Source organism: Lonchura striata, chromosome 4, assembly GCF_046129695.1.
Source record: "Lonchura striata isolate bLonStr1 chromosome 4, bLonStr1.mat, whole genome shotgun sequence".
In the NCBI taxonomy this organism is placed as follows: domain Eukaryota; kingdom Metazoa; phylum Chordata; class Aves; order Passeriformes; family Estrildidae; genus Lonchura; species Lonchura striata.
In genome coordinates this window covers 28,274,339-28,289,627 of record NC_134606.1, presented here as the reverse complement: position 1 = coordinate 28,289,627, position 15,289 = coordinate 28,274,339, and the positions used below count along the sequence as shown (strand labels likewise).

Sequence of the window (15,289 nt, the reverse complement as noted above, 5' to 3'; positions counted from 1 at the left end):
CAACCAATTATAGCCATGGTACAGAGCATATTTTTAAGACCAAAAATGTGTTTATGAAATACTTTTCCTCTATCTTTATTTCTATGCAGTATAATCTTTAACCTCCCACATCATAAACTGGATGCCTCTGCAAGCATCCTGAATTCTGCTGTTTGATACATTTTCTTTTTATTTACTGCAGTATTATAATAATCCTTTTAGCCCTATTACGCATCATAGTGTGTGATCCCAGACTGAATACTGGGGGCTGTAATTTAAATTCAGATTCTGCTGCCCTTTCTAAAGCTCTTGAGCTGCACCCTTGTGAGCTGAGGCATCAGCAGAATCCTTTGATTCAATTATAACTTGGCATTTAATTGTGAACTATGTATTATTCTATAAATAAACCATAACCAATGGTTTAAAGCAGCAATCATTTACAAGGAACGTGAAATGTGAATCTCTAGGCTACAGATGAATCCACTGGTTCACATAAGAAAAAAAAGATCATTTCTTGTCTGGAAATTCAGTATAATGACTGCTAGTTCACTACAGCTTTTTCAAATAAAAGTGTAATGCAAAAGTACAAATAAATTTTGAATTCTGTAGATGTATATTTTTACTAGTCATAAAAATGTCCAAATTGAACCTGAAACACATAATTGTATAAAGATAGCAAGCTGAAAGGTCTATTTGATGGTCTCCACTCATTGACCTAACAACTAATTGTAATAGTTTTGACCATCCAGAATCACAGAATGGGCCAAGTTGGAAGAGGACCACAATGTGACATCTGGTCCCAGTTCCCTGCTCAATCTGGGTCATTCCAGAGCACACAGGATTGTGTCCAGACAGTTTCTGAATATCTCCAGCTCCAGTACCTCCAGAATCTACAACTTTTCTAGACTCTGAGAGTGCTCAGTCACCCACACAGTAAAGAAGTTCCTTCTCATATTTCAGTGGAACTTTCTGTGAAAGAGTTTCTGCCCATTGTCTCTTAATGTGTTGCTTTGCACCACAAAGAAGAGCCTGCATCCGTTCTCTGAGACCCTTTGTGCAGATACTCAGTTATTGATGATGTCCTCTCCCAAATGTCTGTTCTTGAAGCTGAACAGGCCCAGCTCCCTCAGCCTTTCCTCACAAAAGAGATACTCCAATCCCTTACTCATCTTTGTTGCCCTCCACTGGACCTGCTCCCAGAGCTCCAAGTCTCTCCTGCCCTGAGGAGCCCAGAACTGGACACAGCACTCCTGATGCAGCCTCACCAGGGCTGAGCAGAGGGGCAGGATCACCTCGCTCAGCCTGCTGCCAATGTTCTTCCTAATGCACCCCAGGACACCATTGGCCTTCTCATCCACATGGGCACACTGCTGGCTTGTGGACAGTTTGTTGTCCACCAGAACCCCCAGGTCCTTCCCTGTACAGCTGCTTGCAGCAGATCAATCCCCAGCCTGTGCTGGTACATGGGGTTGCTCCTCCCCAGGTGCAGGACCCTGCACTTGCCTTGGCTGAATTTCAGAATGTTCCCCTCTGCCCATCCCTCCAGCTGCCGAGGCCCCTCTGAAGGGCTGCGCAGTGCTCTGGGGTATTGGCTGCACCAGCCTCTGAAGCAGAAGGCTGCCAAGCAGGATCAGCTCTCGGGAATCTTGAGCAGCTGCTATGTGTCTTTCTGGGGAGCTTCTAAGCAAATTAGTTTCTGCACTTTCACTGCATCCTGTTGACTGTCAAAGATGAAGTTACTAAAAGGAGAAAGATGTACAGAGGCTTCTCATTTTTACAAAGATATTCATATTAATCACCTTGTCTATGACCTTTTTCCTACTTACCTCTTTGTGCCCTTGTATTTCCCTGTCAAATTACACTCTATCATAACATTTGTAGAGTATATTTTGTTGTTTCTGGCATAATGAGGCTGATCCCTCATGGTAATGCTTATAGCTGTCACATTAAAAATGAGCAATATTCTTTAACAGACAAAGTTTACTCAAAATCAGTGTGGCAGACAAGAGGCCAAGTTTATATTTATTGTTTTAGGACATCGCATTTAATGAAACACACAGACAATATTATTTTATAGAGCACCAATGCATTTCACAGCATTCAGTTGAGAGATTGCATTTTCATGGGGGCACTGGCATTGTGCCAGTGTCAGACCATGACACTAACAAATGCATAAAGTACTAACATTTGAACTATAATCCTGTCCAGTTTGACGAGATGCATTTAACACAGTGATTAATAATTAAGATTTATTAATATTTAATAAAACTGCAGTTCACTTATTAGCTCAATAACTATACAATTTTAAAGCATTTGGTGGCATTTTTCTGGATGTTTTTTGTGTTCTGAAACAGAAAATAAAAAAGAAACAGGACTTTTTAAATTAAGTAGATACACAGAAATTGAATTACTTTGTACACACTGCTTGCCATAACTATGGAGGAATGGTTGATCAAAGACAAAAACATTTCATAGATGACTTCAATTCAACCAAGTTATGTTTGTCTGAGATTAAATGTTTGTATGCATGAATTGAGTTCAATAGAGAGTAAGCAATGGCAGGCTCTAGAGCTAGAGGAGTCACTGTTTATTCACCAAATATTATCTAATACATTTTGTTTTCAAAGCCTTTTTCATGGTATTAAGCAGTTGACTTCTTACTGTTGTCTGTGAAGAAAAAGATTAGTGAAAATGAAGGAAATTTTTTTCTGTATTTTTTTTAATTATAGGTTAAAAAATTCTATTAGGGTGTTTTGACAGATACTTAAAATTAAATGCATATTATTTTTAAAAAAACCCTTTCATTTTCAAGCCAGTTATTAATGTGTAATTTATTTGTAGAAAAAAGACCACTGTTCTGTACCAGTTTACAATAAAAAACACAAAAGCAAAGCAATTTAACTGACAACACCCATATTTAAAATCCTTTTTCATGGCTAAATTTTCAAGATTAGCACCATAAAAAAATTATAAGAAAGGTAAAAGTGACAATGAATAATTTATTATATCTTTTAAATAAATATACCTTTTAATCTAATGATTATTTAAATGGTAATTAAGTTTTTGTACTCTGTAAATTAAGCACAAATATTCCAAGTACATTTTCTTTTCTGGATTGTGTACATAAACCACAAAGAAGTCCCATCTGTCCAAACTTGAATGAATATGCAAAGACTGAAAATTATTTCTGTAACAGAAAAAATAAATACACCAGAAAGTGTTTTTTTTGTCAGTAGGCATCCATATATTGTATTGGGATTATAACTCAGAAGTGCCAATATATACTTTTGTGTACTAAATTAACAAAAATTTGTACTTAAAAAGAAACCTTACCCTCACTAACACCTCTTTGGTACTGATGAGTCAAAACACAAATTCTTCCATTCAAGAGTCAACTGTCCACTTCCCTAATGTACAGTGTTATTTTTAACATATGGATAAGTTATTTTTCAAATTCCTTTCAGTTCTCAGTAGTTGTAGCCATAACATGGAGATCGGAATGGGGGCAATGCTACCAGGGTGGCTGTGCTCAGGTGTACCAGGTATAATCTTTAGAAAGAGAACATTCACCACACCAGGCCACCCTTAGGCTGGAAGGTCTGATTTGGCTTGTGGTCAGCTGATCCTAGCACTGTAGAGAACACATTTTCAATACACAGTTTGTACTAGATATTTTGGTTTTCTCTGAATGTTTAGTATATTCATTTTTATTTCAGCCGTTACATTAATTTTACTGTTTAACGGTTCCTCAAAGCTATCAATCATTATGACCAATATGATTCCAGATATTGTACCATCATATGCTTGAATTTTCCAGAATACAAGCGAACAAATTAATATCTAAATTTTTCATTATGACTTTTTGTTCCTTTTGTCATTAAATCTAAACTATCATTTAGATTTAATGAAAACCACAGATAAATGTTAGAATAAATGGTCCAATGCAAACAAAAGTACTTTAATTTATCCTATAGTTCATCTTAACCTTGAATATTGAAACACATCAGCATATGAAAATTATACAGTTGAATCTAGTGACCTAATCTGTGTAATCCTCTTTGTAGGATGTTTCTGATAGCCTATGCAGAATAGCAAAAAGACTAAGAAAAAGCCTTGCATTCCTGTAATTCAGAATACTTGACTATTTAAGGGAATCCAAAAAGTTTATTTAGTGAGACATCACTACAGTGTCTTCTCATTTTGGTTGATTAACACCCACCTATCAGATTTCTTTATTTTCTTTCATATTTCTCCCAGTGTCCTTACATTTCTTATCTACAATAGACCTAAAGTACACCTTTGCAGCCCTATAGGTCTGCCTGTTTAATTGAAGAGTACATGGATACAGAAAGAAAATTCTTCATTGTCTATAAGTCCTAATTTTTAAATTTGTCTGTATCAACTTAAACTGTCATTTACTGTCTTGACTTTGGAGAATTTTACACGAGAGGTTCATATCTCGTATTTAAGGCTTGTACAAGTACTTGATTTTTTACCTCATGCCTACATATTTCCTACTGAAAGTTTGCTCCTTCAATTTAGTTCTTTGTTTTGTTGCTAATCTATGTTGTCTGGCTTGCCCTCCTCTCCCTTTCTCTCTCAATGTTCAGATTAACAATACAGTCTGATGAGCAGGTGAATGGAAGATCTTTGTTAGCAAAAAGTGTATATAAAAAGAGTACCATTTTTCTATTCTTGTCACATACACTAGGCTGATTAAGTTTGATTCTTTAATTAGTCAGAAATTGGATCTATTTTTAAACAATATAGAACTAGTGTATTTTTCTCTGCACTAAGATGCACATGACAAAGCAATGATCTAGGATTTCTAAACCTTAAGTATTTAGAAAGCTTGATGCTGCTCAGCATTCTGCTCTCCATGAAATAACATTTCTCTGAGTAGCAGTTTGTCAGTCTCCTACAATGTTTCAAGAATGAATGAAGTCTTTGGTTTTATTTGTGCATATTTATCTGCTGAGCAGTGAGACTCTCGAGAGTACCATTGGCCTACTTTGCCTTCATGCATGGGACGTATTAAATGGCTTATCTCATACCTCTCACAGCAAAACAGAATAGAGAAAGACCATGCATACAGGCATTTCCATTAACTACTGCCATCTAGCAAGTGTTCCCTAGAAACAGCATGATGTTTATTTTTTTTGTCTTGCCACTTCTTCCATTCTCTTTGAACACCTGGTAAGATCAGGCATAAAACAGTAAGTAGTTTAAGTTTTGCTGGTGTTGGAGAACTTTTCAGCCTTGAATTTCAGTTTTTAGCAGATCAAAGGACAGAAAATATAAATTCTCAAATATGTACACTGAAATTCCTAATGTGTTGGGATACTCTGGCAGTATATTTGGGTTCCTGCTTAACTAATAGATAGCAATGTTGCATCTCTAAATTTCATCTTTCATTGATAACCTTGACATCATATGTACAAGCTAGATTTTAATACTGGCTTTAAACCATTTTTATTGATCCTCTTCAACTCAGGCTTCACCAGATTGTAGCTATAGGGATGGGATTAAATTGGACTCACTGCAGCAGGTATCACCCTCTCAAAAAGCCAGTTCAATTTTTCTCAAACACCATATCTCAGTACCCACATTGCTCACTAGATGTTCTAGCATGCATGCTGAGACAGGACTGGATAGCTACCATGCAGGATTATGATACCAGATAAACCTGGATTGTTGTACATCACAGGGTGATATACAGTGGAAAAGCCTGCACAGCTATGCTTATTAAAGATAATTTCATTTAATGAGCAAAATAACTGAACTACATTGTAATGCACATCAGAGTAAGGTCCTCTGGATCAAAGTCTTGGAGCAGTACACTACAGAATGCCTGCAATGATAGATTGTAGAATTGTAGCTGTCCTGATGTAAACAAACAGAAAAATTATTGAGCACATAGCAAATAATATAATAAAGTTCAAGAGATTTAACTCTAGCCAGATCTCTGACACATAGGCCCTCTGATCTTTTGAGTTAATTCTTGTTTGAATCAAAACATATCTTTTAGAACCCATTTAATTTTGTATTACAGACTTCTCATGGACCTTCCCCATCGTGAGTACAACTAAGCTGTTAAAATGGCCAGTCATACAATCAATCAATATATGTATATATATATATATATGTATATATATATATACATATAAAGATATCCTGTATTGTATTGTGTTGGATTGCCTTACATGTATATTCATATATTTTCTATATTGAAGTGGTTTTTATAATTCCATATATGATATTCTAATGTCTCCAGCTTCCATAGAAATAGTCTTTTTCATTTCTTCTTTGGTATTCCAAGTATATCAAGGTGTGCTGGTTTTGGCTGCAACAGTGTTTATTTTCTTGTCCTGAACACAAGGTTGATAATGTAGAGATGTTTTTGTTGTTGCTGAGCAGATACTACACAGACCCAAGGATTATTCTGCTTTTCATACTGCCATGCTGGGGAGGAGACTGGGTGCATGAGAAGCTGGGAGGTCACAGTCAGGGCAGGTGACATCAACTGACCAAAGGGACATTCCATACTCTATAACATCAGCCTCTCTCTATAAAACTCCTGGGAGAAGAAGGAATAAGGGAAAGGCCCTTTGGAGTGCCGATGTTTGTGTTCCCAAGTCATCGTTCTGTGTGACAGGGCTCTTCTCTCCTGGACATGGCTGAACACCTGCCTGCCCATGGGAAACAGTGAATTCATTCCTTATTTTGCTTCGCTTTTGTGCATAGCTTTCACAGTTAAACTGTCTTTATCTCAACCCATGAGTTTTCCAGCTTCTATCCTTCCAACTTCTTCCTGATCTTTCTGGTGGGGTGTGAGTGAGTGGCTGTGCAGGACATGGCTGCATGCTGGGGTTAAACCATGACACAAGGCTTACTGAATGTCAGTATTAAAAGTCCAAAAGGCCACTCAGATATTTTTTTAGCTCTATTTCTTATAAGTTATCTAGAACTGCTGATTAAAAGTATGTGACATTACAGGCTCCAGTTTAATATCCTGTTGAATTACTGTTGAAATTGAAAGTGTTTTATCACAGTCATGTTCTGACATCAGTTTTTGATCTTTGTCCAAGTACAGAACTATGCTGAGCATCATTTAGTACAAAAGATACACTTATACTTACATAGACTTTGCATTGTTAAATGCTAATAGATTTTTATGCAGTGCTATTGATAATTCTACTGATACTACTTGTTGTACAAATTGATCTGTTGCCATTTGTTTTTTCTTGATATGAGAAGTGAAAGAATCCTTTAATTACTAGTGACAAGTATACTTGTCACTCCATTCATTATTGTGTTGTTTCCTTCCCACATTTTACCAGTTCCTAGTTTCTAGTTTGTTATTAAACTCTTTTTTCTCCATCTGTTATTTTGTTTTTGTATTATATTTACCATAGTTACTTTCACACTTACTCTTAGCTGAGCTGAATGTTTTAACATGTGTAAACCTTTTTTTTTTCACTTGTAACTCTAGCACAACATTATTAAAGTGCTCCCAACACCATCCACATTTCTTACATAGTATCTGTCTCTGCAAGGGTTGTGACTATTAATTGTATCAGGTCTGTAAGGTTGGACTTTCCAAGTAACATTGTATGTATGTGTATCTAAATACATAATTTTCTTGTTATATAAGTTGCAGAACAAAGAGAATAATTTGCTGCATTTTAGTTTTGTGATCACTTCATCTATCAGTCATATGTGAATTAAAGCAGGCATTGTGACATGCAGATGTCACCTTTGCCTCTGAGATTCTCCCTTTCTATCCCTTTTGGTGAGTATTCCCTCCCACAACAGTATGATTACTGTGGGAGCTGGAGACTTACAGTGATGGGGAGTTGTAGTGCTTGGGGCTACTTTCAGACTATATTACCATCAATAATTCCAGTCATTTACAGTGCGCCTTCTGTGGATGGAAATTTGATCCAGAGACTTTATTTTATTATAAAATAATACTTATGTCCTATAAAAAAAATTTGCTTTCCATATTTCTTTAGGTTCTTTACATATACTGTAAACATTGTGGTACAATGATGTCAAGTTGGCTTTGTTGATTTTAGATACCATATGAAAAAACACTAGAAGATATTTAAGGAATTCACCTTTTCCTAAGTTTCAAATGTCACCTCCAGATCTTAAAGCCATTTTGATTTGATACCTGTCTTCTAGAAGTTCTTAGTGTGCTCCTGAGATAATGACTGATTTTACTTTGGCTTTTATTTACTCTTTCCATAAATAAAAAATAAATTCTGAGCAGCTGGACACTCATCTGTTTGTACTAGTAGAAGACATGCAGTTTTCTGTAAATGTAAGTGTAAGTATTAGAGAACTCAACACAGATTCATTTATGTTACTGGTAGCTACAGTTTCATACTGAATCATGTTATTTCCAATGGCAGGAAAAAAAATATTTTTTAACCATATTCAATGTTCAAAAACAAATGGGAATATCTTGATGACCTTCTTAACAAGACCTTAACCTGAAATCTTTCCTCCTCTTAATTTAGGTCAAAAAAACTCTTTATTTTGTGCATATGTCTTTGTAACCTCATTTAATTATTCTCTTGAAGTAGCTATTGTTAAACCCCTACAATTTAGCACAGTTCAGCACATATTTTCAATTGCTTACAAGAACACACTGGGGAATGTGCTTTAATATCACTTCACACTTATTAAAATACAAATTCTGCCAGAACAAGTATATGGTGAGGCTATGAATGAATAAATGTTAATAATAAAATGTACAAGTGAGAATTCAACCTACTCAAGAACATTGTCTAAATGTTTTTCTATAATAATATTTGTACCTGAATAAATATGTTGGTGAAGTAATTGCATATATTGTCATAATGACTATTAATGCAGGAAATTACTACACAGAGATGAAAAACAATAAATGCTGCCAGCTTTTTTACTTCTAAAAAGAGTAATTTCTAATATATCTTTATAATACTTCTAATAAAATATTTCTAAAATTTTAAATATATTTCTAAAAAATTACAGCTGACTCAAAGCACTTCTTTAAAATATGTCTCACTGCTGATAAAAATTTATGTATTTTTTTTTTCTCCCTCTTTTTAGATATTTTTAGACGCAGATACAATACGCCTGGGAAATCTACCAGTGGGGTCCTTTTCATCCTCCTCCTCCTTCTCCTCCTCCTCCTCACCCAGCTCTTCAGCTCCTCGCCAGACTATCTATGAGCTCTGTGCTTGTCCCAATGGTAAACTTTACCTGTCCCCAGCAGGAGCAGGCTCCACATGTCAATCCAGTAGCAACATCTGCTTGTGGAGCTAGAATGACTCCGTTTTATCCTCACACCAGAATAGCCTTTTGTTACTTCACTCTGCTTCACAGTTCAGTTTGGTTTCCCTTGTGACAAGTCCAACGCTCCAAAGGGCCTGCAGAGAAACTTCTTCCACTGTAAGCAGGAGTACGGCGCTGCCTCCTCTTGTGGTCTGTGCTGCCCCTCAACACAGAGATGGGAGAGAGATATCCAGAAAAACAATGTATTCTTCATCAGGAAACCTAGAACATAAATCACCTTATTTTCCAAAAGGAACAATAACACAGGTGCCTTTGCTACTTGAAGTGAAGCACATAGTTTTAGATTTTTGCAGGACCTGGATATGAACTGCACATAAATATATATCTAGAGAGACAGAGAGACAGAGTATATTAATTTACCTAGAATCTGATGGTGAGATTAATTGGTTCCCCCTGTATGATAAATAATTTTACTGTCTGAAAGCACAATTTTCCATTCATCTTTTTGAAGTAAACTTTTATCCCTGAATTTTAAAATTTTAAAGCATTGTGTGATGCTTGCTTTACTAAACAAATTCAGTAAATGGTTTTTAATACAAAAAGAGACAAAATTCCTCCCTGAGTTTGGTTTCTTTAAAAATGTGTTGTTACTATTTGTCTACTAAGTCTAGGGTTTTGTACACTAGGTAAATTTTGGAAATGCTCAGCAATATTCCTTTAAATGTTAAAAACACATGCTTTTGTTTGTCAGATCTGAATGACCTTATATAATATTTTCATGGCCACTGCATGTGAAGCAATTGCTTTAAGTCAAACATACAGTTTCTGGAAAAGAAGACCCGGGTAAAGAAGGAAATTCTGATGATATGTTTTTTGATCAGTGTATTGCTCTTCACAAGGTTCTCATAATTGGCAAATACAAAACCACAGGAGAAATCTTCAAAGGTACATCTTGCCCATTTTCTGACTATCTGCTGCCACTTGAACACAGTACAAACATTGGTAGTAATGTAACGTGGTGTTGAGATGCAGTGCACTAACAACATGTATGACATTCACATTTATTATTCTCTTTTGTTTACCATCTGTTGCTGAGGTTTCAAAGTAATAGTAGTATATATAGAACCACATATTAAATGACATTCGGTATTAAAAAGTATGTCAATATTACATTATCTTTACCAGGTCTGTGTTTAAATTATGCAGCCACATTTGCACTCAGATGTCACTGCTGACTTTCTTTTTTGAAAATTTTCATGTGTTATTTCTTTCTTGTATCAATGTTCATACTTATTTGGCTTAATTGTTAATTGAAATCTTACGAAAAACACTTTGGTATGCTGCTGGTAAATTTGGCATGGCATTGATTAACAAGAGTATCTTGAAACTTGCAGAACCCAGGAAATTAAAACAATATAAAAATGTTTCCTATTGTGGAAGATGGCTTGATTGTGTGAGGTAAGTGTGCTTTTTGATTCTATTCTTTAAATTACATCACCTAGCTTGTATTTTTGGAGGCTTCTGGATCTAAGATCACCAATGAAATGAGAGCTTTTGCAAAGTAATTCTAAGGCCGGAGGAGATGGTGCAAGGTGGGTATTTCTACACACTTTTTTTTTTTTTTAAATATATTTTGAGAGGAAAAAAAAAATGAAAATGAGCTAACTAGTATGTTGATTGCCATGGCATCTTATTACCACCTGATAAGATTAACTTTGTTTTCAGTTCAGGTAAAATTCACTCCTATGCAGAAGACCAGCACAAGACATGTCAACAGCTTGCCTTACAAGTGGCCCTCTTCAGAGGTGTGAATTTTACCCCATAGCAAGAATTCTGTATTTGATGGTTTTAACAGTTAAATGAAAGTTTTGAATGGATTCTTTTATGTATTCAAAAGAAGGCTGTTAACAGCTGACTTCTTGTCTCTTTGAGATTTTTCTTCTTTGAAATAAAATATACTAGATAATATTGCAAGAAAATATATTAGAACATGAGGATTTTTCAGATAGTAAGAGGGACAAAAAAAGTTACAGGTGACAAAGAAGATGATAATAAAACATGAAAAAGTGTAGCCATAAAATACACCCTTATTGTATGTAGGGATATGGATATCTTTTTCTTATGCACACAAGTAATGGAACGCTAGAGTGATAGTAATGAATTTCAGGAAGAAAAGTATAAAGATATCTATGAGGACACATTTATGTGTATTCATTATCTGTGCACATCTACATACACCTGTTGCTTAAAAGATGAACAAATATAGTGACTAATCTATTTGGTAAATTAAAATGGGGCTTCCCACAAATTGCATACAGGTAAGCCAAGGAGTTTTTTTTCTCCTCAAATAAATGTGCAAGATGACTTGCAGATACATTGTCATGAATTTTCCACTGAAAAATTCTTATTTGTTTGTTCTTCACCTTCTGAGATTATTTACCTGTTATTTGTTTAAAAAAGGTTTCTGTTCACTGGATGGAAGGATCCAATCTTAATAAATTTTACACCAACTAGGTTGGGAATGGGCAGGTAGGAAGAAAACTCTTGTTACTAGATTAATTTTAACAGCAAGACTGAAATAATTTGCCACTTTGTATGAAGAGAACTAAGAAGAGATACATGGATAGTACATTGGACTCCAAAAATCCAACCCAGTAAGTTCACCTAGCTCTGCACTGTCAGGATATTCTTTATTGGAGTCCCATCAATATGAAGTAGAGAACATTTAAGAGCTTCAACAACCTATGAGGTAGAATAACAAGTTCTCATAAAGTCTTAATATCTGTTGAATTTCATAATGTTAATGTTTTTCTTTATATCCATTGAAAACTGTAAGAAGGGAAGAAATAAGTTTGTATTTTAAAAAGTATTTCTAGCCCACATGACTTCAAGGAGTATTCAAAAAGTGATTTCAATGCATTAACCATTCTAAAAAATTAAGATGCCATTCTTATGATAGCAATGAAATATCTGCAAAGACCTTGTTGGCTACATGTATTCAATATATATGATAGATTTATCTCTTGTAAAAAATATTTGTGTCATATTATAGGATGCTGTCTCTTTCTTGTTAAAAAAAAAAAAGAAGAGAGAAAAGTGAAAGCATCAGCCAACCTCTCTGAGCACTGTCAGCTGTATGGTTTGTATTGCAGTTCATTCATTGGTTAAGACCAAAGACAGACACTTCTATTATATCCAACACTATGACACTACTGTTTCTACTAATTCTGTTGGAATGAAAAGATGAAAAGTTGTAATTACAACATGAAATGTAACATAGTTTAGATTTGTGCAGCATTTTGAGCTGTAGATTTTCACTTTTTTCCAGGATTTAAATTTTTTTCAGTGTCTTGCAATTACATTACTATTTATGCATAAGGGGGGGGGGGGGGGGGGTCTTTTGGTGTTCCTAAGAAAACATGCCAAGATATTGCTGCTTTGAAATGAAGTTATACTGGTTTGCTTGTAAAAATGGATTGATTGGATAAAATAATTCACTTTCGACCATTTTAGATGCAGAGGGTTATTGAGTCTGGAAGATAGAGCCATAATTGTCTAGAGGGATTTAATGAAGGATGTTTGAGATATTTGGTTGCTAACATAATGTATCTTTTAGGGGGGTTTTGTTTTATTTGTTTTGCTTTGGTTTTAGATTCCAAATAATTGCTAAATAAAAAACAAGTTAAAAATCCACAAACTTGGACTATGGAATTGTTATCAGCTGATCCACTGTAACGCGCATGAAAGCTGGATCAAAATCTGAGCATTGTATTGTTCCAAACAGTACTCAGTAAAGGTCTGCTAACCATTTTTGTTTTGTAACCTTCATGTTAATGGTTCTCTTGTATATAGAAGTATATATAAAAAGATGGGAACTATTTTCTTACACATACTATGCAATATGTTTGTAGAACTGCAATATTACCAAAATTACAAAAGCTGTGCTTTTGTACTCTCTTGCTTTATGTAAAACAAATCTTTTTTCTATTTAATGGACTGTCTGTCTTAAAATTGTGGATAACATTATTCAAAAGTAGTACTCTGAAAATTTTAAGACTTTTATTTAACTTTGATTTTATTTTTTTAATGAAAATAATAGCAAGGTTTTGGAAGTTGGAATTTTTTTTTTCTTGGAAAGCTAGAACTTTTTCAGCATGTAATTAACACTCAGTTTAAAACGTCTCCTATACTTCTTTCATTGGTCTTAGCATTTCCATCTGGTGCTACCATATAACCATAAATAAATCTGATACATTAAATAGGAAACATATCAGAACTAATTTCAAGAATGATCAAACAGGAATCCTGCTAAGGGTGAGGAGAACATATAGTTTGGCTGATGAGAAACTTTTAGAATTTCTGGGGTTTCTTTATGGATTTATTTTTTTTGTTAGTTTGCGTTTCCTTACCTCTGTCTACATTAGCAACGTGGTAATAGCTTTAATTTGTTTTTCAATTGTTTTGTCCTCATACACAGACTATAGTACAGTTTTATTTCAAACATTTTTTTGTAAATAACAGACACTGCAATTAAATGCAGTACTTATGTTAGGAAAACCCAATTTTAAAGAAGTCTAGGCTTTATTTCTACAGCAGCATTAGTAAAGTTTAAATTACGATGCTGCTATATCATCTACCATAAAAGCATATTGCACTTCTCAGGTTCCGTTGTATCTTGCCAGAATAATCTTAAACTGCATATTCATGTTTAAACTGCACTTGTTTACAAGCCACTTGAGAACTACAGAGTCATGTAAAAGTTTTTGTGGTGGTGTCACCAATGCAGACAAATGCTCTCTGTGCTTACCCTGGGCCGTGTCGTTGCTGCTAACAGCACAGCTTTGCACTGGGCTCCAACAAAAAGCAAGGTGAGCATTTAGTGGGCCTGTTTACACTGAACTCCTTGCTGCCATATTATGATTTCGTCAATACCCAGGCAGCAACTCGCTTCATAATGCCTAAAAAATCAGTAATTTCTGTACAAGAGCAACAGTTGCATAGAACCATCAGTAATATAGACTGATAAGTCTCAAGTGACTAAAACATGATAGCTGATGCAGCAAGAAAAAATATTTAGCCATTTTACTCAGGGTTGGACTAGTCCAATCTGGGGAAACTACTGCCAGTAAAAAAGAAATAGAAAATAAGTGAAAAAAATCCACCATATGCATCATGCTGATTCAATAGAGCCCACACTGAGACAAATTTAATACAAGCTCTCTATGTAAAATATAGCTAGGTCTCCTCTGAAAGTTGGAACAGAGCTTCAGATTACGTTGTTTGAATTTGAAAGTATTATTTGCTCTTTCAGCAATACATTTCTTATACAGGCCAGGACAGGAATAGTGTCATAAGAGCTGAGGTAAAATCTTATACTGTATATCCAGTCTGATCAGAGTCCATTAACCACAATAAAATCTAGCCTATTTAACTAAGAAAAAAAAAATGAAATTTGAAACTTTTGCTGAGTTTTGGCAAAACTTTAAGTGGATTTCACCTTTTTACGGAGTGTCCAGCTCTAAAAGTGTCTTCAATTCTGACATATTTAAGCAATGACAGCAATTTATATTAAAAAATTTGCCCCTGGGGCTAACCAGCTTCATTTAATGCATGACTTGATCTGAGAAGCAAAAGTTGCTTTTAGTCCCATGTATGCCCCTTTATTTGAGAGACCCACAAGGGAGAAGTTCATCTTTCAGCATCACCTAGAGCACAGTGTAAAGTAGGATTTAAGCATAAGAGATGCATTACTGAAGGCAAGATGTATTGTTTTCTGTGCTCTGTGATATTTTGAGAGCTTGCATACAGTCATTCTTTACCACTGAGAGATCTGCAATCTAGCACAACAACTTATTTCTAAGTATATATTTCAGAACAGAAATGGTTTTCTTTCTAGGGGATGTTTACTCAGTTTTCTTGTCCCAGACACTGCAACAGTTAGTAAGTCAAATCCTCCTTCTTAACTCCCACCCACTCTTAACTCTTCAGCTGAGCTTCTGTTGTCCCCTTAAACATCCTCTTTTCT

The 15,289-nt window shown here is 35.0% G+C and overlaps 1 protein-coding gene across 3 annotated transcripts in view; it reads left to right on the top strand.

Annotated features, from left to right (window-relative positions):
• Positions 1-9,439, top strand: part of SGCZ (sarcoglycan zeta) — a 382,611-nt gene extending 373,172 nt beyond the window's left edge. For all 3 annotated transcript variants that reach the window (XM_021534853.3, XM_021534691.3, XM_021534351.3), the window contains one exon: positions 9,079-9,439. In XM_021534853.3, the coding sequence (XP_021390528.1) occupies positions 9,079-9,294 (216 nt within the window). In that variant the 3' untranslated portion in view covers positions 9,295-9,439. The remainder of the gene's footprint in view (positions 1-9,078) is intronic.
• Positions 9,440-15,289: the final 5,850 nt, after the last annotated feature.